The sequence below is a fragment of the Poecilia formosa genome, unplaced genomic scaffold (assembly GCF_000485575.1).
Source record: "Poecilia formosa unplaced genomic scaffold, Poecilia_formosa-5.1.2 Scaffold208, whole genome shotgun sequence".
Lineage (NCBI taxonomy): Eukaryota > Metazoa > Chordata > Actinopteri > Cyprinodontiformes > Poeciliidae > Poecilia > Poecilia formosa.
In genome coordinates, this window is record NW_006800147.1 from 903,570 (window position 1) to 931,070 (window position 27,501).

General features: G+C 35.6%; 2 protein-coding genes across 7 annotated transcripts in view; one reads left to right on the forward strand and one right to left on the reverse strand.

The window, feature by feature from the left end:
• The window catches only part of glis1a (GLIS family zinc finger 1a), a 41,151-nt gene extending 30,334 nt beyond the window's left edge, over positions 1 to 10,817 (reverse strand). Inside the window, exon 1 of one of the 2 annotated variants that reach the window (XM_007567428.2) lies at positions 10,676 to 10,811. The gene's annotated coding sequence lies outside the window, so the exon portion shown is untranslated. Of the gene's footprint in view, positions 1 to 10,675 lie in introns of both variants that reach the window. The other variant, XM_016679341.1, reaches the window with a different exon arrangement.
• Positions 10,818 to 16,918: 6,101 nt separating this feature from the next.
• On the forward strand, positions 16,919 to 26,806 carry LOC103148591 (heterogeneous nuclear ribonucleoprotein C). 5 transcript variants are annotated; one of them, XM_016679342.1, is made up of 9 exons: positions 16,921 to 17,776; positions 18,689 to 18,798; positions 19,827 to 20,095; positions 23,318 to 23,390; positions 23,527 to 23,577; positions 23,675 to 23,841; positions 24,916 to 25,029; positions 25,128 to 25,303; positions 26,616 to 26,806. In XM_016679342.1, exons 2-9 carry the CDS (start codon positions 18,794 to 18,796, stop codon positions 26,721 to 26,723), a joined length of 963 nt encoding a protein of 320 aa, XP_016534828.1. In that variant the 5' UTR covers positions 16,921 to 17,776; positions 18,689 to 18,793; the 3' UTR covers positions 26,724 to 26,806. The 5 variants fall into 5 exon arrangements, with proteins under 5 accessions (XP_016534831.1, XP_016534828.1, XP_016534829.1 ...); XM_016679343.1 differs by having other exon boundaries at positions 16,921 to 17,659; XM_007567429.2 differs by having other exon boundaries at positions 16,921 to 17,078.
• The last annotated feature ends 695 nt before the right edge of the window (positions 26,807 to 27,501 follow it).

A 27,501-nucleotide genomic window follows, 5' to 3' on the forward strand; every position in this document is an offset into this window, starting at 1 on the left:
AGGTCCTAAAAATTCACGTCTTCCAAATCCTCATAGAGGACAGCATTATTTCCTTTAAACATTTGTTCCAGTTCATCTTCTTCATTATGCATTTGTCACAAAAACAAGTGCTACATTAACTAGGCGGTGATCTTATATTTTGACCAAAGATGAACGTGGCGATCAGTCGTCACCACCTGAGCAGACGTGCAGAGCCAAATATTTCCAAGCAGGTGTGGATCTGTCAGAAAGTTTAGCAGCAGATGGCAGGAAATTCCCCTGGAATGACAGCGGTTCAGTGCAAACCACAAGAGAAAGGCCTGTGGACCAGACACAGCAGCATCAGCAGCAGCAGCGGGGCGTCTGCTAAATCTCTCCTCCGACGGACTTAAACTGGTTTGATTAGCCTTGACTGCCTCTTCCCAGTCTGTTTTTGGGTGGTATTCGATGAGAGGAAACCTTGTGAGGACGGACTGTGTTTTACATGTTCTGGATTATTGTAACTGATGTTCGGCGGATCTGTCGAGCAACACTTTCCACATGATTTCATAGCCGGTAGTGAATGATGAACACAAGGCGGCGTCCTGGGAGAGCCTGAAATTTAAAGTTTGTTTCCCTTCGCAACATTAAATTATTAGCATCATAATGTATCCGTCTGTGCTGCCTGAGTAAACAACTGAAAGTCATGATGTCACATTAAAGATGGCCTCTGTTCTGTCTCTGGCTTCCTTAGCCCTGCAAAACACAACAAACCCGGGAAAAATACTGATTTTAGGTTTGTCAGTGGTTTTCTATAGTTATGATGTTTTTGACTTGGAATAAAAAAGTCACAGTGGTAGCCAGACCAGACCAGTAAAAATTTTTAAAGAGGCAAGGCCAAAAAAATAAAGAAAGAAAAATTTATTTTATTTATGTATTTATTTATTTATTTATTTTTGTATAATAGAATAATAAAAAAAAATTAATTAAATTTTTTAAGAAGGGGCCATGGCCCCTACAAGTCCCTCTCTTGGGGGCGCCACTGATCACATACTTTCAGAACCTGTTTAAAGAAACTGACTACTCCATGCAGGTGGAGGACCAGTTCAGATCTAGTGCCATGAAAAAGTGTTTACATCTGTCTGGACTTTGTTTTGTTTTGGGGTTTTTTTTGTTCCATCTAAATGATTCGGCTCATCAAACATTTTAATACACTGCAAAAACACAAAATCTTATCAAGTATTTTTGGTCTAGTTTCTAGTGTAATTTTCTTAGTACACTTGAAATAAGACTAAACTAACTTATGAGTAACTTTTCAGCAAGATACAGGAGCTTGTTTTAAGTCAGTAATATTAATGAAAAAGTTCTAATTCCACTGACAGATTATTTCATTTATGAGACATGTTTTCCTTGTTATAAGTGAAATAATCTGTCCGTGGAACTCAAACTTTTTGTCAGTATTAATGAATTGTTTACTTAAAACAAGCTGTTGCTGAAAGATTACTTGTAAGTTTGTCTTGTCTTATTTCAAGTGTTAGAAGATACTTGACCATAAGTATTTAGTAAGATTTGTCTAAGTCCGTGCTTTCTAGGTAAACAAACTAGAATTAAAGTTAACTAACCAGGGCTGGTGTGAATGCATCCTTTAACTAGGCCACTCCAAACAACATCTTTTAAGCAATTCAGAGCAATTGTTCTGCTGTAAATCCCATGTTTTCCTGACCTTAGAGTCACAATCTGATGACTGAATGTTCTCCAGGATTTTCCGAGCTAAAGCAGGAATCCCTTTGGATGTCTACTGGATCCATTTACCGGGAATACCCAGAATCCACTGGCGGCACTGCATATCCCTTCTGACCTGGAAACATCTAAGAATCCCCTAAACTGAGCCATCTGACCCAATCTCAATGACAAGGACAGATGGAGAAATTTCAAGTTGGCTGCCAAAGATCACTTCAGACAGACAACTATAGTTTTCTCTGAATGACCGTGACTCTGCCGGGGTCACATTTCAAATCTATCCAAGAGAAAAGAATCAAATAAAGACATTTAAAATAAGTAATACTTGTTTCAGGATTAGAAGAAAACATACAAGTTAAACTGACATTCTGACCAACAGTTCCTGCTCTGAATCGATGTAAGCACACATATTTATCCAGATTGTGTTTCAGCCCAACCTCTTAAAATATAAATTTTTCTCTGAGGTTCATATTAAATGTATAAGCACTGTGCACCTCTGCTCTGCTGACTCTAGAAGGTGGTGTCATTAATCTTGACAGATCTTTATAATGTTTTACCTGCTATGTTTATTATCCTTGTATGTTAGTCTTAGGTTGCCCCCAGGAATAATATTTGACAAGAAATCCCTCAACACCGAGTCTGGTCTTCTCATTACTGTATGTGTCCCAACATAAACTATGGGCAGAAAATAGCGCCGTGCTGCTACTGACCATTACCTCATATCTTTAAAATATTAACTTTAATTTAGTGGTAAACCTCTGGCTTGTTTTGACTTTATTAAATAATCTCCTTAATTTGATATTTTATATCCATGCAGCTCTATAAATAAAACTCCTTAATGTGCCACCATACCAACGTCTACCTCATGACTAAATGGAAAATAAAAAAATATACATCTACTGTGTTGTTTTGTTCCCCAGATAATGATCTTTTCACACAAAGAAGCAAATATTTGCACTATAAAACAGAGATCCAAGTAAAGGTTAATAAAATTAGGAAGATGGATGACTATTTATGCTTAAAAAATGGATATTTGACTATTTAATGCAACAGAACAGCTATCACAAATGCATAATTTTATTTTTCCAACCTTCCTGTAATCTAGGTCTGGACGACATGGCTGAGAAATGTATCACGATAAAAGCATTTCATAGTCAAAAATCGCTAAATATTTTAGTTTTTTTGTTTTAAATATCTGAAATACAGCCAAACTGGTGGTGTGACCTTTACTGTTTTATTCATAGCTTTCACTCCACGACGTTGTTTTTCATTCTTAAACAATTATGAGGCACAAACCTTCAACTGCTGCTGCGAAAGTTACTCACCAGGTTGTTGCTAGGTAACCGCAGAGTGAGTGAGTTGCTAGGTAACCAAAGAGTGAGAGAGTTAGTTGATCCCACCAGCCTTTCTTAGCTAGCAGTGAGAGGTTGAGCAGCGAATGCCGTGCGGTTATGGGTCAGTGTTCAGTGAAATTATTGAATATTCTACAAGATGTATCATCTATTGATATTGATCACGTTTCTATCACGATATTGTTATTGATTCATTAGCCAGCCCAACTGTAATCTATAAAATTATTTTTAGCTCCAAAGGAGCTGCCTCTGTTTCTGGTTGGTACCAGGTGTTGATAATCTGCTGTATTCCCCGTATGTCTGGATTAAAGATTAGAGTTGAAAGAAGCATTTTCTTTTTTCAAAGAAAACCTTCAGGCCTAAGTTTTATGAGATTTGTTTGATGACGAACCAAACTTGAACTTTTGAGCCAAAAACCTTAAAGTTTCTGCTGGGAAGCTGAAACAGCATTTTATTTTTCAACATCTCTGAGTGTTAACACTGCAAAAACACAAAATCTTACCAAGTATTTTTGGTCTAGTTTCTACTGCAAATATCTTAATAGACTTGAAATTAAACAAAACTAACTTCAGCAAGATAAGTAGTTTGTTTTAAGTCAATAATTCAATAAAATTGATCAACACGTGCTATTTCCACTGACAGATTATTTCATTTATAAAATAGGAAATGTCTTGTTAATGAAAGAATCTGCCAGTTTAACTGGTGTGTGTTTTTTAATCAATATTAAGGGAGCTGGCTTAGATCTTTTAAAAGGTAGAGGTCTAAAAAAATGGAAAATGGAAAATAGCCTGAACCAAAATATGTTTGTTTTTTTAAGTTTGGCTGTTTTAATAGAGGATGTAAAGATGTTTTATATAATCACTACTATTTGTTGAGAATATTATGGCTTTGGGTGAGTTTATGAGCTTAGACACCCTGAAACAACTGTAGCCTATAATTACTGCTTAAAACAGACGGTGAAGGTAATGCAGGGCGATTTACGGGTTTATCTATTTAAACTATCATAACTCCAATACGTATAATATTAGAGTTATAATAGTTATTCACATTTTATGTTTTGGATAAATAATATGATGTTCTATATTTTTTAGGGGTTAAATAAATAATTGGATTAATTGTGATTATTCGATTTATTGAAATAATCACACAATTGACATTTCATCAGTTGTCAGAGTAATCAATAGAATATTCAGTTATTACTAAAATAATCATTCATTGGAGCCCCAAACTTTTTGATTATCTTTGATTAAATGTAATTGACCCTCAGCAGACGGTTTTTGTTTTCAATCATGCTGACCTACAAAATGCTGCCAGATTTTTGGGATTATCTAAATACTAATATCTTTATATACTGACATATTCATACTGTCATTTATCTTTCTGCCTTAAAAACAATAAGAAATAGGATAAAATCAGTGTCATCAATCTTACAGTCTGTTCTTTGGGACAGATTCTGAGCTTTGAAGATTTAAACCAGATGAGATTTTTTTCTGCTCATTTGTATAAATTTTTCATAAGATTATTTTAATGTTGGCTCTCTTAAGGGTGTTTTCACACCAGCCATGATCAGTCCGCTTTAGTTGAACTCTGGTTCGTTTGCATAAAAAGTCTGGTGTAAAAACACCAGACTTTTTGTGGGGCAGCGTGAATGCTAATCAATGACTTCAACCAAAGCTCTCGGTTTGGTTCCAGTGTTTTTGACAGTTCGATTGCATATGTGAACATTAAATGGACTGGAGATCGCTCCAAAAACAGGAAGAGGAGCATAGCACAAGGCATTCTGGGTAAATACAACCAAAACAAATGCTGTAGCCTATCAGGAGAAATGGACACAAAGGAAAAATCCTATAGCCACAAAAAGCCGACGTTACTCCATCTTTGTTTACATTTTGTGAAGAAGGAAGTTGCACTCGGGTCTTCTTCAGAGGTTTTTGTGTCGTTTTCTTCGTTGGTTCTTGCTGCAGCGCCACCACAGGCGAGGAGGGGAACAAGTTTTTTAAAGGGTTTGGATTGTTTGACACAATGCAGTGTGAAAGTGAACTGCAGCAACTGAAAATGTGACAAATTTAGTTTTTTTTTTGGCTCCCAATCAAACTGAGCCTACCGGACTATCAGATGTCAAAACACGCTAAATCAGGACTTAAAACATTTCAATCTACTGCACTTTTCAATCCAAGAATCCGTTTGATCTATTTCCCCTGATCAGCAATCAGCTATTAAATTACCATTTTAAATCTACGTTTTAACATTAAAATAAAATACCCAAATGCATCCAAAACCGCTATTTTTACTGCATTGCGCAAAAGAAAACAAAAGTTCCTGGACTTTCAGTGATTTACCAAGTAAAAACAATTTATAAAAGCCCTGGCTTTCAGCTGTAATGCACCCCAGAAACGATGTTGAAACCGTTACCTCTGACACTGGCAGCGGGTTGAATTACCCAGCTGTGTCACCCTTGGGTGTTGCAAAAGAGCCGGCACCCGTAGCCAGGAATAATATTTCCGCACCAAACCAAAACGAGCTCTGCCTATGGCCAATCGGTGTTAATATCCGTGAAATGTATGTATGGACTGGGCAGCAAAGGAAAACATGCGACAAACCATTTCAACAGTGTGGTGTGGAAACAGAATAACTGTCATAAAACATCCATTCAAACCAGGAAGACAAGAAAAATGTGACAAATTCAGACGCCGCGCCAGGGTGTTTTTTAGTCCTGGTCACAAATATTTATATGAGCCAGCAAATCCTTTTTTTTTTCTTTTTCTTCCAGGCAGTAATGAAAACCATATGATCAGAGTTGTTTCTCTGTGGCTTTGAAACCTTAATTAAATGCATTAGGTCATGCTGTGCTACGTAATGTAAACACAAGTAATAAAAGCAGCTTAGTAACAAAGCTGTGACAATAAATGAACTCTACTGCAATAAAATCACTATTAGTATTCCAATTGGTGATATACATCCACCAATATGAATACCAATAATTATTATTTTTTTATTTACATGTTGCTTAAAGTGAAGTTAGGTCAAATATTCATCATTGGCATGTTTTATTTCCATTAATTTTTCTCTGGCATGCCCTCTGCTCTTCTGTCATCTATTAGAGCCTAAAAGAAGAGGATTAAATTTCCCCCAAAAAACGTTTTGGAATTAATCTCAGAAATTTCCTAGAAAAAGTCTTTTACATTTCGGAGTTTCAAAAATCTAAAATTTGCAAGAAAAAAACTCAGACATTTCGAGAGTAATCTCAGAAATTTTCCAGAATTTTTTTTCCACTTTTTGAAATTTTCTGAGTTGAAATTTCCAAATTCTTTTTCACAACATTTCTGGGAATAATCTGAATATTCAGATTTTTTTTTTTACTAGCAAACTTTCCACTTTTGGAGCCTTGCTTTTTCTAGAACAAAAATCTTTCCTGCTCTTTGATCCCTCCACCATTTTGTTACTGTATCAACTGACTCTGCTTATGGTGAGAGGTATAGCCCTCTGGTGGATGGAGGACAAACTACAACACTGAAAAATAATCCAAGTTAACATTATTGGGAACTCATCTTAATCTAATAAACCATTAATTGACAATTAATCATGAGTCAATTAACAGTTTATATCTCTGCAAATGACTCCTCAGAATAATTACAGGACCAACAAGCATTTTGACAAATAAATCAGTGGGGCATTAAATGCAAGAAAGTAATAAAAAGAAGAGATTATTTTAGTAATTGATGAATGAATTAAGTATAAATGTATATTTCTTTTTTGATTAAGTTTTTAGTTTATTTCTGTGCTTTTATGCATATTTTTTTATTTAAACTGATAGTTTTCAGTCTTCTTTTTCTTGAATTGTATATATTGAAATGTTATTTTTGGACATTTTCTATCAGCTGGTTTAACAGAATATTTCACATTTTGATTTTGATGTCTCAGGTGATTTTCATATTTAGGGGTTTTCTGATAAATTAAGTTGTGAAAGTGAAAAAGAATTGTGTTTCTATGAAGATTATTTGCCAACGCTACGTGTTCATCCAGGATTGAATGCTGCAAGACAGTGACTTGATGAAATCCGCAGGGCTTCCTTACACAGAGAACTTTCTAAACTAATTTGAATCATTAAATTAACTTATATTATACCAAATTTTACTATGATAAATTGTCCCAGAAGTTATTGGTATTGGTACTGTTAAATGTTTTGAGACCATTTAACAGTAATATAGTTGTAATAATGACATAATGATGCAAAACCACATCCTCAAAGATCAATAAACTTTAAATTCTAATGAACATTTAACACTGGAACTGGAAGACATGTTAAATATCCAAAATAAATAAACAAAACAACAGAAACAACAAATAAAATAACCAGACTGAAGGGTTTTATCGTCCTGTTTGTGGTGTAAGAAAGAAAAGAGAAAAACAATGAATCATGCAAATGGAAATGATTAAGTTTGTTCTAATTTATCATGAGATAATTGATTTGTTGCTTATTGTGACAGGCTTTTATTGTACTGTTAGAATCAACTATAATGGCTAGGTGATTGGATTGAAATGTGTGTTTTTGTAAAGAGTCTCCAGACAACATTTGTTGTAAATTGGACCTACATAAATAAACTGAACTGAATTGAATAAGATCTGTTACTTAAACAACAGCTGCTTCAAATATACAAATATAGTGAATAAGACAAATAAAACATGACACTGTGCCAACAAAAGGAGCTGAATACTAGCTTTTGCTAACTGTATAGTGGTAATATACATTTCTGGTAGTTATAGCTAATAATTTTATCTCTCATGAAACCATTAAATCAAATAGTATTCTCATTCTTAATAAATAAATATTACAATTCCAGATCAATCGTCAAATTTAAGCATTAATGGCGACCCCCTTGGTTTGCTTATGCCTTGGTCTGGCTTTGTGTGTTGACTCCTGTTTTGTATTCCCACTATAAACAGGAGTAAATATATCAATTTGAAGATATAATGGTCAGAAAATACTCTGACTATTCCATCTGGTTTTGTTGATTTTTACTCGGTGCAGAAGAACCAAAACAAAGATAAGCCTGACAGACGGAAATCATTTTTTAGAAGATTTTCCTCACAGAAAGGATAAACCGCTCCAGGGCTTTTTGGCTCTCAACAGGCACTGCTCAGCTCTGCTTCTGCTTGTTTTTCCATGGTGTGAGCTGACCGCCTCCACCTCAGGAGAAGTTTCCTACAGCTGTATGGAGCATGCAGTAATGCAGAACCCCTCCTCCACCTGTTGCTGAGCAAAGAATTTATAACCAGGTTTGATATATTGCACCATAACTAGTTATTTGACAACTCCTGCTCATTTTTTTTTTAATTTTTTTTTTGTTGCTAAAATCCATTTAATTAACATAAATGCTACAGATAATATTATTCCAACGATGGTTGCTTAAAATATAAAATTAAAATAAAAAATGATGGACAACACTGACCGTCCTCTTCATGAGACTGTCTTAGAAAAATAGTGCCTTTAGTCAGAGGCTTCTTAAAATATACTGTAACACAGACTGCTACAGGAGATATTTCCTGCCCATAGTCATCACCATCTACAACAACTCTTTAATTAAATGACTTACATGTTACAATAACATTTAATTTCACTTTAGGATCAATAAAGTATTTTTAATTTAAAGTTGTTTTTAATGTTTTACGTGCATACTGCTTATGTCATCAAATATTTAATTATTTATGTGTTTGTCACAACTACTGATATGTAAATTTAAATATTACTTAAAGGCAGAGAGGTGGTGCAGTACCCAAAAACTGTACTCAAGTAAGAGTAGCTGGATCTCAACTTATTTTTAGACAGCTAAGAGTAAAAAGTATTTCTACATCATGTAATATTTAAATCTATACTATACTATAGCATTGAAAATATAAAGTTATGTGAGAATGTTGGTAATTTTAAGGACCTTATATGAATAAGAATTCATATAAATAACATAATTACAAAATAACAAAATCAATTTCCTTCAATTTAAAACTTAATAAACTTTAACAAAAACTGCAGATTTGTGTCTGTCCGGTGAATTTTTAGTTAGAAAAAACAAACTTGATCATTATTCAGAGAAGTTACTCACAGGTGTGTGGAGTACCCAGAAATTTTAATCAAGTTAAATCAAAAAGTAGCAAAAATACTCCTAAAACAATTTTTTTCCCCCCAAAAAAGTTGCTCAACTAAATGTAACAAGTTACTACCCAGGGCTGGAATAATTTCATTACTTCCCATTTATAATTTAGATTTAGCTGAAATTACGTGTTAAAATCAACAATGTTTTTGTGATGTTATTAAGCTTTTATTTCCACTTTTCCAGCGAATTAAGTCAAATAGAAATATTACAAAAAAAGTTCAACTTTAAAAAGAAAATCTACATGACACAAACATTTTTCCAGATTGAATTAACTTAGGTCTACAATACAATATCAATACCTGATGCTATCGTTTACTTTTCTTTGACAGGTTGGTTATGTTTGCACCGTTCGGGTTGCCATGTCGCAACCCAAAGACACACTTAGCTGCTTACATTTGTAAAAGCTTTGCATTAGAAAAACAATCCACTTCATCTGAAAAGCTTTTGTTATTCTCTTTTCCTGGCCTGTAGCTGAAGCGAACATACAGAAGATCTGCCAATCCAAACAAATATTTCAGGTCGACACAAATCTTGGCTTGCTGCTGTTTCCCGCTCCAGCTGAGCACTTGACCAAACAATTTGAGCATCTGGAGAAATAATTGGCCAGTCGCTGGTATTGATCAACAACCCAATCAGCCTCTCAAAGGCATAATAGCTATATAGGGCTTTGAAAAAAAACTGTAAATTTAGTTTATTACTGTTTTTATAACCACATATTTAAGTTGATATGACGTAGATAATAAAATCAAATGTGATTCAACCCTGGCTGCACACACCTCTGTGGCACAGCATTGCAATCATAAACCATAATCCCTCTGCAAAAGCTCCATGCCAGTGATATCATGAGACTAATGAATAAAACAATCCTCCTCATCTGTTGGACCCTCAGTAAGCCAGATTTCCACCCCCTGCGCAGCACTTTTCATTCCAGCTACATTACATAAATCAGTGAGATGCAGAGGAGTGGAAAGGAAGAGTCCCATAAGTAATAAGAAGAGGGGGGAAAAATATCAGACCAAACCATTTGGGGATGATCTCACCACAGTGTAGCCTACAGCACCCACTCTATTAATTTCACAAAACTTTGTTGCACAATCAAAACAAGATCTTGTGTAATTCATCATATGGAAGTAAAGTCAGACCTGAAAAGTCATTTTCCAAACCCCACTGTGGAAGTATTTTCTTCCATCCCGGGAAGATTTCTTTTTTCCCCCTCATTAATCATAAAACAGACACTTTTCTGGACTTAATTTAGCTAAACGTTGCTTCATCTCTCACCTGGAGCCTATTTATAGAAACAGATGCATCCTGTTATAGTGTCACATAGAGACTGAGACACTTTAACGCCATAAAAGTATCCTTCAAACATAACAGTGGATATGAAGCATAAACATTGTGTGGGAAAGTCTCCTGCTGCATTATAACGCCGGTTCGGAAGCAGAAACAACAGGAAAACATTAAAAGGTCTCCTCTTACCGTATCACGTCCAGGCATTCAGCGGTAGTAGAGGTCTCGTCCTCGCGCTGGCTGCACGCGGACTGTAGTTCCTACTGTCACTGCAGCGCGCTCACCTCGCGTGCTGCATCAGCTTTGTGGCGCGCGCGCACACGCACCCGATCTCACACCCCCCACCCTCAAAACCCCAACTCACCCCCCGCCCTCACTTGTTTCTACCAATAATAGAGCATCAAGTAAACAAGTAAAGTAAACCAGCTGTGCGCAGGTATTACAACCCTTCATTGTCATTCATTAAAAGGCTCCATTCATTGTTCAAAATGTAGGTTTTAAAATAAAAATTTAAACAGCAGCTTAGGAAGTTAAGTTAAATAAAAATAGGTTACTGTTACACTAACGTTTTAAACTCATTGTTAAACAGTAAAAACGGATTAAATCCCCACATGCGTACGCGGTCCGTATTTCCCTAGTTGGTATCCGTACCTAACTGTCATGACGGCTGCTATGGAGTTGCTATGACAACACTAAACAAACCAGAAGCTTAGAACTACCTCTCGGCTCGTTCCTATCTAATTTCTAAACAATATAAGTACATTACAGCTTGTACTTATTTAGGATGTTAGCAGAGGGGGGTAGAGTAACCACAAAATGGTACTCAAGTAAAACACATTTTTACTCAAGTAAAAGTAAAAAGTAGCCATTTAAAAACTGAAGTTAGAGCTAAAATTTAGCTTAAAAAAGCTACTCAAGTACTAAATAACTGATCAAAACATAAATCATTTAATATTTAAAAATTACATAATCAGATGGACCAAAATATAAAGTTATGTAGAAATTTTGGTATTTTACAAACCAAAATAATTCATATAAATTGGCAAAAGAAAATCATTTTTGAAATCAGTTTATTTCAATATAAATTTTTTCAAACTTCAACAAAAATATAGCTGTGTGTTTGTATCTAGTGACTTTGTTGTTTTCAAAACATGTTTATTCCTCATTCCATGAAATTACTCACAGTGAGAAGAGTATCCAGAAATTTTACTAAAGTAAACATAATGATATTTCCTAACAAAATTACCAAAGTGAAAGTAAAAAGTTGTGCGTAGTAAAAATACTTTTTCTAAAACGTTACCCAAATAAATGTAACTAAGTAAATGTAACTACAGTAGTCTACTAGTTTACACAAATCATGTCAAAAAGTGAAAGTATGGAACTCAACAAATGCCAACTGTCGAAATTAAATTAAAACTCATGGAAATCACTATTTTAGAGTTTTACTTTTAGCTGTATCATCTGTTTAACGATTACTAAACAATTTATATGTCCAAATTACCAGTTATTGCAGAGTCACACTTTCATAGTACTCACTCAGTGCCAATGGCAGAAAAATCAGGTACAGTCTATAAATTTATTTTAACTAAAAAGTGTTTACAGCTTGAATTAGGATAAAAAGATATGTTTAAATTGTAACTGTGGGAATTACATTTGGAGAAAAAATGTCATAAACAAAATGTTTAATGTGATTTTGTTGACACTGTAATAAATACAGCAACTTACTAAGATTTTACAACAATTTAAAATTCAATAGCAGGAAAAAAGACTGGAATACTATAAATTGTCTCATAATTTAAGGGGAAAATGTCCCTGACCTCTATTTTTATTTAAAAATTTTGTGCTTGCTGAGTTTTATAGAACTGCTGAGTTTATGTGAAATCTTTATGTATTTCAACCAGCAGCCAATCCCATAGAATGCACAAAAGATTCTGACTTTGCTTTTCTAAACTGGCTGTTTTTAGTAAATTTATTATCAAGGAAACATTTGTTTATATTAAGAATTCCATAAATATATTTCTATTTATTGCATAATTATTTACCTGTACATTTTTGTATCTTGGAATTAAATTTCTGTTCTGAGACAAACACAGGCTTTTTTGTTCCTTAATTTTAATTTTAAGTAGTGAAACTGTCGCGCAACTTTACAACTGTTTTATTTGTAATTTAAAGGTCACAAGGAAACTTTTTGGCATATTTTAATAAGTACCAGTTGTTATAACTATTCTGTATGCACAAATAATAAGTGAGTGAGTATTTTGATCTTCATTCTTAGGATATTTTCTAATTCCAAGCTGGATGATCACAGCAGGTGTCTTGTTGGTGCAATGATTGAAGGTTTGGCCTAATTATTAGACAGCTTCTTTAAATGGGGCAAAAAAGAGATTTAAAGGAACAGTACAATGTAAAATTGACTGTCTTTTTTTTTTAGCTTTGTATCATATTACAATGTTATCTTCTAATCAAAAACATACCTGGAGTGTTGTTTTGATTCTTTCATGCATGTTTGAGAAATCCTTTTATCTCCATGACAACCATTCAGCTGTGCAAAACGCCTGGGTGGACCTGGCTCCGCCTTCAAGTCGTAGCTCCTCCTCTGAGCTGTAGTTTTCAACCTTCTGAGCTTCTGCCTCACAGAGCAGTAAGTCTCCCACTCAGCTCCTTCAGACTAGCCAGCAGCAATTAGCAAACACCTGGTGGAACTGCACATCTGTTGAGCTCATTATACAAACTATTTTTCAGTGAAGTGGTGGTAAAAACATTGTTAAAGAGACAGAGGCCCAATTTCAAGGTGTTAAATCATTAAGTAGAATTTCTTTTAGGACATATTTGATATAAATTATATTTTTATAACAACTGAATTTAAATAGTTACTTGATTACTCTGTAAAATGGCATTTTGTACATAGAGAGCACATAATACGACCCTCTTTAGGATGTAAAAAGTTGATCATCAACACAACAAAAAAATGACCGACTCCATGAAAGGAAAGCTGATCACTGTTAAGAAAAATAAGATTGGCTATATCAGTCACAGATTTCTTTTCTTAATGTCAGAAATGTTTATTGGAAAGTCTTGAGTTGCTTGTATATAATTCTCACTTAAACAGATGAAAAGAAAAAAAGTGAAAAGGGAATATGTGTGTTTTTCATTTAGTTGCGTAATAATTCTGCACAATAGTTGCCCAGTAATTGAACACATTCAGATATTCTCCTAAGAAAGAAGGAACCTCACTTTTACTTTGACCTGCTATGTATGAAAGGTAAGGTTCAAAACCAGCTTTTTTAGGGCTCCTTGTCACTTTCAACAATTTTTCCCAATTCAACCTTTACACTCGCACTGAAAATGGCCGCGAACAGACGCACAACTGCACGTCTTTGAAAGGCACAACCAACAAGAATGCACCAAGTGGTTTCTGGGTGGTAACAACAAAACACTTGTCTTTTCAAGCAGCGGTAAAACTAGCTGGCCAAACGTTCTGGAAGTCCACTTAGGTTGCTAGGTAACGGGCTGAGCTAGGCGGGCGTTACTAGGTAACGGGTTTAGCTTCGGTTTTCGGTTTACGAAAAACTTTGGATTAAATGAGAGCGCTGTAGTTGGTGAATAATAAAAATAACCCCCGAAAAGGACTTGCCTGATTAATAAGCCCGCTCTAAAGGCAGTCAGTTTGGCTTTTGGGCATTTTAGAAGCACTAATGGTCTAAATGCTGTTTTATATCTGTTTTCTCCTCTACAGTTTGCTGATATCCCTATATAATAACTGACAATTCACAATGATTATGAGTTCACATGGCTCCTCTTCACTTTATGGTATTTTTATTTCCAGTGGTTTCCCTGCAATTTTATCTCAGTATGTTTGAGGTTGTAAGTACTGACCTCACACTGACCACGTTCTGGTTTCTGGTCTGCACAGTTTCCAATGGTTTATCTCTCTCATCATCAGCTCTGCTGTATAATCCGTAATGGGCTGAAACTTAATGATACCCTTTACCCCTCCATTACTGCCAGTCCTGACATTTAGATAGCACAGGGCTTTTATTGCGCCAACATTTGAAACAATCATAGTCAAAGGTTGTACAACCGCCTGTCAAATGTCCTGGTTGTCCTCTATCTGTAAAGAATACACAAAGGAGGCAAACAACACAAAAACATGTCAGCTCGGTACAAGGCTGGATGGTAAAACCTGCAAGTCAGAGTTACATTTCTGCGTCTCGAGATGATGTTCGGAGCTGTAAACAAGTCCACTGGGACGCTGCTGCTCCAAACAAAACCAGATGGGCAAAAACAATTCACAAAAGAACATATTCTCCAGGAAAAATTGGGACATAGGGGTTTCTTCGCTAACTAGATGCAGAAAACAGCTGGTATCAGTCTGTTTTGTTTGCGGCCCTTTCTCCCTAAAGTGGCAAAGTGAAAATTTAAGCAAAGGGTCACACGAATATTTAATCCAAAAACGATACACCTCCTCCTGCGAGCTGCAGCTTATTTTCATCTTTAATGGACCAAAAGCCAAACTGGAAAGGATTTCTTGATGTTGCAATTGGTACAATGTTTTTTTTCCCCCTTATTCATTATGGATTTATTGGAACTTTCTGGTGTTACATAAAAGCCAGGAAATAAAAGATTAACGTTTTTTAAAAGGCAGTTTAAATGAGGCCATAAAAATTCATGATATCAATTTTAATTTGCTCAGATTGCTAAACATATTTATATTATCAAGGAGAAATGTTGAAAGAAGTGCTGTTGGGCAAGAATAAGAACCAACATTTTCTATTAACGTCCATCTGCAGGGATCACCTGAACATTTCAACCAAAAAGTTCTGAACAGAAAGAAAACTTACAACAATATAAGAATATTTGAGTACTTTATTGGGATAAGTGCTTTGGAGTCCTCTGCCTTAATAAACGATATAATTAAGGTTTTTTTTCCTTCCACCTTTTCCTTCAAAACTGCCTTTAATCTTTGAGGGATATGTTCAAAAAAGTTGTGCAGTGATTTGGTCCAGTTCTTGTAGATTCTTGGTGTGAATCGTGTATTTCACCACATCCCAAAGGAGCTTAATGGGATTTAGATCTGCTGACTGTGGAGACCAATGAAACAGCCAGTTTGATGAGATATAAACATTTCGATATGCTACATGGTAGCCATCAGAAGGTTTGAATTACACCAAATTTGAAGAAGCCTGCAACTGAAGACAGAAAATGGTCCAGTCAAAGTCACCGGAAAATCTATTTTCTTTTCCATTCTGATGCTCACTCTGAACTACAGAAAGTCAGATAAGATATGTTTTTACTTATTCTTGAAAGATAAACTGTATGTCTTCTCAACAGAATTATTTAAACTTCATGGGCAACACTGAATTTACCAATCACATAATCTTTGTGCCTGTTTTTAATTGTCCCCTGCCTATTTATGCAAACATTTTTCACATCTGGGTTTTTTTTTTTTTTTTTTACATCTGTCATGATATGTTTATTTATAGTAAGTCTGATGAAACAACTCCCTCTGCAGTTGTCAACCCTCAGCAGCACCAATGGAAACGTCATACTTATGCATTATTAGTATAAAATAATTGAAAATACTGCACACAAAAATCATTTATGTATTTTCCCATGTGTTGTTGGGTTCCATGGCCTCTCACGTTTAATGAATACCCCAAACCTTTCCTGGATTTATTTCTTTAGAGAACACTGCCCTCTTCTGGCTATCTGCGGCAGCACATAACAAGCTTTCTAGATTCTTCTCCTGTAAATCCAATTTTATTGTTCTGATTTTATTAAATAAATATTTTAAAGCATAACATGGGTTTATGTGGCCTGGTTTATTTTATCTAGAATTATTCGTGTTATTTATAATAAAAAAAATTAATTTGTGGCCTAACTTAGCATATTTCTACTTTTTCTCCTTTACTTCAAAATAAAGTAATACATGTTTTAGATTTTATAAAGGTACAATTTTTAATTTACAACATTCATCCATCCATTTTTTGTACACCCTTGTCCCTACTGGGGTCGGGAGGGCTGCTGGTGCCTCTCCAGCTAACGTTCCGGCCGAGAGGCAGGGTACACCCTGGACAGGTCGCCAGTCTGTCGCAGGGCAACACAGAGACAGACAGTAAATTCACATAAATTACATAATGCCTATCATTTATATTTTACATTCTTGAAGTTTATTTTATAAATTATATTATCCTACTTTATAGTACTTACTATTCAAGTTATACTCTTTATTTTGCTATTTGTTTATTTTAGAATTCAGAAATACTATTTTTAAAATAAAATCAGTGTTCATAAAGTTGAAAGCAAAAAAATATAAATATTTTGCCCTTAGTTCACGGCTTATGATGTTTTGCTCATCTGGTCACACCGGATGTAGCCAAAGTTCTAATGTCGTGCTTTTCGTAGAGACGCCGCCCCTCCAGATTGCTCCGTAAATCAAAACCAACGCATCCTTCTCATCACTGCGCCATCGCCTGTTGCGTTAGCTTGCTGTTCAAAGGGGGCGAATCGCTTGTGCACCAAAAAGGACGACCTAAATTGCAATTTGACCGATTTTACGAAAAAACAAGACATTTTGCTCGTACAGGTCGTGGTGAGTATTTTGTCCCCAGACATTTTTTCATTTTTCCCTCCTTTTTCTTTTCTTTTTGGATTTTTTCCACGGTGATTTTCCATTTTGCGAGTGGACAGAATGTGCTGGCTAGCAGGGTTAGCTGGCTTAGCTAACGTGGAAATGCTTGTCCCCCTCAAAGACAAAAAAACGCAGATTGGTTTTTTTTTTAGAGCCACAACATGTTGGAAGCATCTTAGATACACTTTGAACTATTTTTGCAAGTTTGCCTAGCTTTATATTTTTCTTTGACGGGACTGATTTGTTTTTGGCTCGCTTTTCAGACAGTCGGACAGCTAACGTTAGCTTCAGCTAACAGCGTCAGAGGCAGCAACATTTTAATCCCTTTCAGATTATTGACGGCATATTTATCAGAATTTTTCAGGTTTTGATTTTTTTCACAAAAACTGGTCAGATTGGTGTTTATTTTTTCGTGCCTTTTTTTTTAGTTGGTGGTTAGCTAACGCTAGCAGCGCTAGCCGGCATGGAGCGCTACCAAGGCTAGTGCAGGCCTTGTGATTCACACTTGAGCACAGAAGAGGGCGCTGTTGGTGTCCAGGCGGGTGTGTTGTTGATTGATTTGGGTTGTTTTTGTGAATCGTTGTCTTCGGACATTTTTTTTCTCACTTTTTCTTCACTTTTTTTTTTTACGGAGTTTTCCCCAGTTTTTCCCTCGCATGGTGATTTTTTTTTTAAGCTTTGGATTGCAAGTTTTAACACATAACATGATAAATGCACATTTAATTAAACATGATGTATGAAAAGTGTCTTCCTTTGGCTGTTATGTGTTTCTCTGCATTCACTTATAGGTACATCCCCTTAAGGCTTCTACATTCCATCCTCATGTTTAGCATATAAATAAAAGGTTAAAAGTCAATTCATACGTAGAGGACTAATGACCAATGGGATTGTTTGGAAATGGGCCTCAGTCATTATATAAAGAATATGAAATATATCCATTCACATAACTGAGAGACTCCACTAACATGGATGCTGTTGTATAAAAATGTTGCTGCTTTTCTCTTTGTAGTTAAAAGTAATATTGTCGGTTATCTGCAGCTATTTTGTTATAAATGCAAAGTCTTTTATTTTTTTGAAATTTTTAGATGTCTCTGATCTTTTAAATCATGCTTTGTTGGAGCAAAACACATCTAAGACCTGCAGGACACTGCTGATCAGTTCCACAGTTGCCCATCCTTAATATTTTTGCAGCATCTTTACACTTTAGTGATTTCAGTGTGTATGAAAAATTAAAAAACTCATTAATAGTTGGTTTTACTAATGGTTTGCTTTGATGGAAGATATTTGAACATTTTACTGCTCGAATAAACAGATTTAGTCAAAACTTATTAGATTTAAAATAGTTGGTGTTATATAATGTAATGTTTTTGTGTCTTAGATTGATTTCTTAACCCTTTTAATTTAGATTTAAATTGATACTGCCTAGCTGTAGCTTTAAGGCACATTAAGCACCTATTTTTTGGGTGCTATATGTTCTGGAGTTCCTGCACACACTCCGTCCAGCCCAGGTAAGATTTGGTGAACGATAACCCTGCCCAGCTTGACTGAGGATGTGTTTTCTGTCGCCTCAGTAAAAATTGCCAGGGGGCGAAGGTGAAGGTCCAGACACCAGCCCAAACTGAGCCCAGCCCACAGTGTCAAACGTCAGGCAGACGAGATCCCCGCACACAGACGCTATGGAGTGAGTGAACGTTGAATAAACCCCCCCCCACTGCACTTTCCTTCTCTATCAGCAGGAGGGGGGCAGAGTTACTGTCCATATCACTGATGTTTTCACGGTTCTCCACCTGCAAACAGCAAAAAGCTGATCTTAGACAGGAGCGGCGAGGCTATAAAAATATACAATAAAAACATTTCTCACGGGTAACATTTAAGCTGCTCTGCATAACTTCCTTGTGTGCGTCCGCTTCACATATTTACTTTAAAAGCTTTCCGTTTCTCCATGTGAGGAACTGCAGCGTGTGTTCGGTTGGGTTAGAGGAACATGAAGCGTTTAGGCTGCGTTCGCATGAGAAAATGTGCACAGAAGAAGCGTTGTTAAATAATGGTTGTCCATGTTTAGTTTTTGCATTAACCTAAAGAAGTCCCTGCTTCCTCTTATGAAATTATTTGCATGTTTGGTGCTTTATATCTGTTTTGCAAGTCACATACCTTCATGTGGTTTTAATTTAAGTTTCTGAGGCCTGATGATGATTTTTTTCCAGTACAACCAGTGCAGCAGGTTTAATAATGAGAATTCAGAATTGTTTGCATGAGTGAACCGATTCAGAGCAGCTGAACAGCCAGAGATGTATCGATCAATACTTACCTACAAAGATGGATGTAGTAAGAAGATTTTAAGGATTATTAATTGAGGCATAGAAGATTTTTCTGGATAGTCTAGAAAGAAAAAAAAATATATAAACAAAGTTTTTGCTTTTGGTTTATGTGTTTAGACCAAAAATACTGGAAGTTTTTAATTAGTAAACAGGGCAAAGTATCAAATTTTGACTAATTGATCACAAATTAGAGAAAATAAAATGTGAATTATCAGATTGATTGATGCATCTCTAGAGAACTCCTTTCATTTCTAGATTTCTGCTCCACAGAAAGCTGTTTGAAGCCTAACTACTCAGACTTTCAGAGGACTGAAGCGTCTCTCATCCTTCGTGAAAATCTCAAACCTTCGTATCCGTTTTGTCCGTCTTTCTCTCTCTCTCTTTCCGTCAGACGTTCATCCTCCACTTCCAGCCTCATGGCCAGCAGCAACGTCACCAACAAGACCGACCCGCGCTCCCTCAACTCCCGGGTCTTCATCGGCAACCTCAACACCCTGCTGGTCACCAAGGCGGACGTGGAGGCCATCTTCTCCAAGTATGGGAAGATCGTCGGCTGCTCCGTCCACAAGGGCTACGCCTTCGTTCAGTACGCCAACGAGAGGAACGCCCGGGCCGCCGTCACGGGCGAGGACGGGAGGATGATCGTCGGACAAGTTCTCGGTGAGGACTTTAGCTTCTACTAAACCTGAGGATTAATGTAAAATACTTCGTTCGTACCTAAAGTTTAGCCAAACGTTATTGATCTCAAAGGGAAACTAGGTGTTGCAACTCACATCATCAGAGTTTCTTCAATGTGTCGTCGTTTGCAGGAAGGATTTCCAGTAGCAGTCAGTCTTACCACAAATCTGAGAACGCCTGAAACCTGCTACAGGGACGCTCTCGTGACTTTCATGACATGCTAACAGCTAAATGTTAGCCAGCACAGACGATACTCCATAGTAGCATGTTAGCAAGCACTGCTAATCCACCCCGTTTGCTTTTGCCACTCTTCTTTAAATCATTGTCTGGCTGTGTGGTTTGGACTCGGCCTAAAGCGACTAATCAGTAATTGAAATAATAATCATCTAATTTAGCAATTGATTCATCGTTAACTGGAGTAAACAGACTAAAAAAGACAATGAACCCAAAAAACCACAAACATAAAGAAAAAAAGAAAAAAAAAAATAACAAACATATTTAATATAATAAAAAAGGCGTTCGTTAAGGGAATGCTAAGTTATTGCATTTTAGATAACAAAATGTTTATTTTCTTATTTAAAAAAGGAACAGAATTATGTATTTTCCAATTTTGTGTGGTTAAATGAGAAGACACCAATTTATTTATTTAAATCCAATAATGGATAATAATCAATTACTGAAATAATTGAGCTACTTCTTTCTCTGCTCTGCATTCATAAATACTTTTTTCAGTTCTGCAGGGACTTGGAGTCGTAGTTCAGATGTTATTTGAGCTTTTTATTTGCTGATCAGCTGCTTCTAGTTGTAAAAGCAACACCTTGTTGCCACGGTCACGCATCTGACTCTGAAAGTGAAACAGAAACTAAAACAGCACAAGTCCTTCCAATTTCACAACATTTAAGACCAAAGGGAATAATTCTCCAAACATGGATCGCTTCAACAACAAAAAAATATCCATAACAAAAGTCTTTAATAAGAACAGAGCGAATCCGACATCCTGCTGCCATGTTTTCAAACTCTTTTAAGCTTCATTGAAAAAAATTATTCCCGGTTATAAACCAGGATTTGGGTCCCTTTCTTTCAAATTGATTGCTATATTTAACAGAAGTTAATGAATTAAATAAAAGCTAATTTAGGTCAGATTTTCAGTAAAAGTCTCTGGATTTACTTATAAAAGTCTGGTTATAAAAACACAAACAATTTGTGTCAAACTTATAATTATAAGCAGTAATTTTACCCTGATTACAAATAAATGTTATAATAAACAAAATTGGATCATCTTTGAACTGCAGTAGGGGCCCCAAAAAATTAATCCAAGGGCCACAAATGGCCTGCGGGCCACGCATTGGGCACCGCTGCCTAACGCAGAGCAGCTATGAAGGAAAGAGCTTTTACTTTTGTTGAAAGTTAGAATAAAATTATTAATTGTTATTTAGAAAATTAGAAAAAAAAGGTTTTCTGTTTTCGGTGTAATCATGCTATACTTATTTTTTTAAGTCATTGAGATCATAATTATTTTGACAGCGCAAAATTAATAAATACATAGATAAATCTTGTTTTAAACCTTAAAAGGTTCCTAAAAATATTTTTATTAAAGGAAATGAAATAATAGACATCAGAGATAAATATAAATCTTTTATCATGATTTGTAAAAATCTTTAGTTGCATTTCAGTAAATAATCTCCTTGCATTAAAATGGAGAATTTTTGCAGGCTGAGTTTTAAAGAAACAAACGGATGTTTATCTTGTTTACTAGTTTGTGTGACTTTATGAGCCGTTTCTTCTTCTTTGTAGTAGATTTGAAGGTTCATTTGTAGATCTATATTATCTGTGTTGGACCCAAACATGCGGCAGTAATACGGTTTTACTTCTCAGTTCACATGTGGATCGGAACAAGTTTCGCTTGTCTGAGGAGAAAAACGTCTTTGTGTGTCTCGTCTCTCACACACGTTGCAAACACAAACATCCTTGTATTAAAAAAAAAAAAGATTATATCTAACAGGAAGATATCACTGTATAGGGATAGAGAAATGACTGATGACTATAATTATATAATGCAAAATCTGTGGTATACATTTGTACTCGGTTCCATTGAACTCTCACAACCAGGAGAGGTATGAGAGTAAAATGATAGACGAGCTGCTTTTTGACCATTTCAAAGTGGGGTTTGAGAAAACTGATTTGTTTTCTTCCTTTGTTTTTTTTTTCTTCTTGTAGTCCTCAATTCAGGAATTAATTAGGACAAAATTACAACTTTTAAATCAAAATCTGCTTAGACAAATGTTGGATGCAACACAGTGATCATCTTTTTTCTGCTTTCCTTCCGTTGTCATGGTAACAAGGACCACATCTACTCTAAAGTCCACTAAATCTGCTTTTAATTACTGTATTAAAACTTTAAATATATAAAGTGTATTCAAATTAAGACTTTATTGCTGACGAAATATTTATTTCAGATTTCTTCAGTTGAGCCCAAAATGCAAAAAGTATTTGAAGTTTTGAATCTAGACTCTTGTTCTTATTAAAAAAAAAATCATGGTTAATTAAAATAGTTTATGCTTAATTCAGCAAATTTAAAAAAATCACAACATTTTTGGTAATTTTTAGTTTGCAAAATTTACAGTATATTTTCACAAAGTTTCAGGCTTCAGATTTGCAAAGCTCATAGACGTGTAAACAAAGTATTGACAAATAAAAATGCTCACCACACTTTTAAGATCTTTTTTTTCTGTAGGGCAGAAAACAAGGCATCCCTTTCCTGCAAATTACACATAAAGTCCTTTATTATTTGTGTTTTCAGTGAGAGAATATTGTGGGGGAAAAAATCAAGGATTTAGTTGATTTTTGCAAGGGACTCAACGTTTGTCATGATAATCTTGAAATGCAACAAACACTTTTAAAACTTGGATTGCAGCAGAGTTTGGTTTAATTAAATTCTGCCTTGCATTATTTTAGATCTATGAATTTAACTAATTTGACTTTTTTTTTTAATCTGAAAGGAGCAAATTGCAAAACTTAAAGCTGGATTAATAACCACTTTATTACACATGGCTTAAAAGTTTTTATCTTAATTGATCGTTTCAAGCAGTGCAGCTATGTTTAAAATGTAAGTGTACCATTTAGGTGAAAGTTGTTCTTGTTTTGTCTGAAAGGTGTTTCAATCGTCACTCCGCTTCATGATCCGCTCTGTGTCTTTTACCTCAGACTGTAACCTCGCCGGAGAACCCAAACCGCACCGGTCAAAAACCTCCAAACGCTCGGCTGGAGACATGTACAGGTCGGTCTCTGACCAACAAACGCCGCCTTTAGCTGATGCAAAGATGACAAACTGTTTTTAAAAGAGGCTTGGAGAAACAATACGTAAACAATGCGTTTACATATTTTCACCGCTTTGTTTATGTTCTGCCTTGCAGTAGTTCTTCGTTTGACCTCGACTATGATTTTCAAAGAGACTACTACGACAGGTGAGTGAAAACCGTCTGGAAAAAACTATCACTGAGCGCCTCAGTCAACACCAGCGTGATTTCTGTTTCGTTTCTTTTTTTTTCTGTGCGGTTCCAGAATGTACTCGTACCCGTCTCGCGTCCCCGCGCCGCCGCCGCTGTCGCGGGCCGTGATCCCGTCCAAACGCCCGCGGGTCAGCCTGAGCGGCGGGAGCAGCCGGCGGACCAAGAGCAGCTTCTCCTCTTCATCAAAGAGCAGCCAGAGGACTTCGTCGTCCAGAACGAGTCAGTGCTCCCACCGAAAAAACTTCAGTTCCTAAAGAGCATTCATCACTGCAGCTGGAAGACATTTAGATATACAGAATACATAAAACAACAAGACAACATGGTTCAGGAATATAAAATCTGAAATTTTCCATTAAATTTCTGATATCTACAATTTTTTCCAAAATAGAAACTACAAATGACAGAGAATATTCTCAAAAAGTGACTTTTATTTGATTAAAAATAAAATCCTGATTTTTTTAAATTTTTTTTGCTGTACTATTTCCGATTTCAATCTATTTTTTTCTGAAATAGAAATAAGAAGTGACAAAATATTATTGAAAAGTGATTTTGTTCTTTAATCATCCCTTATGCTAGTTGTACACAGAGTTCTGATCGGCCTGTTGCAACAAGCAATAAATCAATTAATGCATGATAACTTAAAACAAACTCAATAATTGACATTTAAATGATTGATTGTTGTTTTTGTGTCTCTTTGTTCCAAATATTGAATTCAGATCAACTTTATGACGAAATATTACGGCCAGGCTAAGTTTATTTTTGTTTAATTCTAAATAAAGTCTAAATAGAGACGAAAGCGTTAATATTACCAGAATAAAGTCGTAATATTAGCAGAATAATGTAGTAATACTGAGAACTCCTTCATGAAAACTAAAAAAATTTAAATGTGTAATATTGAGTCAAGTTTTGCTTTATCGGTACTCAAGAGCAGCGATACTTCATAATAAACTTACTGAAGTAAAAATACTCCTAAAAGTAACTTTTTTTTCCCCCCCAAGAAAGTTACTAAAGTAAATGTAAAAGAATAAATGTAACTAGTTACTACCAACTCTGGCTACAAATGATCAAGGGAATAATAAAGCAGTGCCATGTTGTTTCATTTTAAGCAACAAAATGCTTGTTTTCTTATGTTAAAATGAATTTGTTTTATTAATATTGTGCAAATAGGCTTCAATGGTTAAATGAAAAGCCTGCAGAATGTGCTGCTTTTTTATCTTATAGTCAGAATAACTGATAAAATATTAGTCTCTGGTTCAACTGCAGAACAGAGTTTAATCTTTTGTTTCCGTGCAGTGAGGGTGGACGAGCTGCAGACCATCAAGCGTGAACTGTCGCAGATTAAAAGCAAAGTGGACGACCTGCTGGAGAGCCTGGAGCGAATGGAGAAGGACCACAGCAAGAAGTCTGGTACGACGGCGACCGTTTCCACCAGAATACGGCCGTTAAGCTGATCTGATGCTGCAGGTTTTTAGTGAATTCACATTTTTGATGTGTGTGTTTTGTAGCAAAGAGCATAAAGCCAGAGCCGGGCGAGGTGACCTCACCGCCGCACTCCAGCAGCAAGAAGAACGACGGCATAAAGAGAGAGAGGGAGAGCCAGGACATGAACAACTCGGATGAGGAGGAAGAGGACGACGATGATGAGGAGGAAGAGGAGGGAGACCTGCTGGAGGAGGAAGAGGTGAGAGCGCTTACCTGCTGCGGCCTAAATTACTAATTTTACTTAAACTTTTTCAAAAAGTTGCTACTTTTTTTTCCAAACTTTATTTTGGTTTCTCAAAAAAAGTTGAAATTGTTGCACATAACTTTCCCAAAAAACGCAGAATTTCAACACAATATTTAGAGGACAAATTACATTTTCAATTGCCTTCCTGAAATGACATCCTTAATACATCGTAAATACAGTACCCCATACTGGTCATTCAAGTTACTGTATGCACAATAAAAACAAATCCTACTGAACATGTAAAAACGGCTTTTACAAAAAATAAAAAGCAAATGTTACCATTTAGCATCATGCATGTTTTCATATCGGAGGTTCGGCCTTCAAGAAATGTCATGGAGCAGGAATTTAATAGACGTCTATTTATCACTAATAAAAGTGACTTCTTCTAGAATTTGGAAATTATAAACAAGGATGAGCCAGATTAATGAAGGTCCACAATTCACTTTCTAATATCTTGGCTAGTAATTTGGATTTTTCTGACATTACACAAGGAGGAGTGCAACTGAAATGTTAATAAAAATGTTACTCTTTGTTTTTCCCACATTCTTTAAAAAGGCATAATACTCTTTTGTGTCTGCATAAAAAGTTATGAAAGTTTGACAGTAGTAATAATACGAAAAGTCGTAATAGTACAAAAAGTCGCGATAATAGTGTGAAATGACAGAATAATAGTGCGAAATGTCGGAATAATAGTACGAAATGTAGGAATAATAGTACGAAATGTCGGAATAATAGTGCGAAAAGTCGTAATTCTAAGACAACTCGAACACAACAAAATATTTTAGATTAAAATGAGGAATATCTGACATCTTGTGAAGTTATACTTCAGGACCAGTTTTGCAAATGACATTTTTAAAAATCTTTTTACACATCGGCATCAAAGTATTTTCAGCAGGACTTTGAGGCGATTTTTCAAATGTCTTATTTACGTCAATTTCAAAGAAAGAACCTAAAAAATTGCCAAGCTGATTACGTTATAGAAGCTTTTTTGTCTTTAAAACCACATTTTTCTTGTAATTTTACATTTATTTTGCTAAAATTACTTTATTTTTGTAATTATAGAAAACTAACCCTAACACTAGAGAATATATAAACTTCTGAACTTGAAAAAAAAATCACTCATATTCTGGCTTTTAGCAATTTTTTTATCCTGAGTGCTAAAACAGAAAAAGTTTAGTCTGATTTACTGTATTTAAATTGAAAGTATGTTATGATTTTTAACTTTTTAGTAGGTTTAATGTTGCAGTTCTGCTCTCAAATCCATCAGGTCAAGAGTCAGGAGAGGGAGGAAGAAGAAGAGGAAGAGGAGGAAGGCGAACACGTGGAAGGAGACGAAGATGATGGCGACAGCGTGAATGGTGACGACGACTCGTAGGCGGAGACTCGGCGCGGCTTCCAGAAGGAGCTCCGACTCCTGTTTTAACACTCAACGTTGTAGATAGAAACACAAGTGTGCACGAAAACACAAGCATGGTGCACACACCTTACTGTCATGTTGTCCCTGAAGATTTCCTTTTAGTTTTCATTTAGTTGTCCAGTATTACTGTAACAGGAATATCTAGCTGTAGGTTTGTGTTTAGTTTTTTCTCTTCTCGTCTTCGTGTGGAGACGGGAACATGGACTAATAATGTTCTCAGAGACAACAGCTCGACGGACATCTCTTAAAGCGAGGACGAGAACTCAGCCACAGATTAGTTTTTAGCTTCTGCGTGTTTTTCTTCCTCCTCAGTGAGTTTCTTTGACCTTGTGTGTATGTTCATGTCAGTTTTTTATATATATATAAATATATAAACACACTTTTTAGTTTAACTGTAAAGAAATAAATTGCAATAAAACATTAAAATAAAATCTGAGCCTTTATTTTGCCCAAAAATCTGTTTTTATTAGTTCAATGTGACTTTGAAATGCTAGAATTGGGGAAGCAAACAATCAAATTGCCCTTAGTAGTTTATTTGGATTAAAATGAGTTCAAATCATTAACTAATAACGTCCGCTTTGACTGCCTTTCATTGTTGTTTGGCCTCCATCCAGGAGGAGGCGATACTAATATTTCAGGCAAGAAGATAAACAGAAACGGAATGATTTTTATGCGATTCTGTTTCGAAATATAAACACTCTACAAGATCCTTAAAGACTCCGCCCATTTCAGTTTT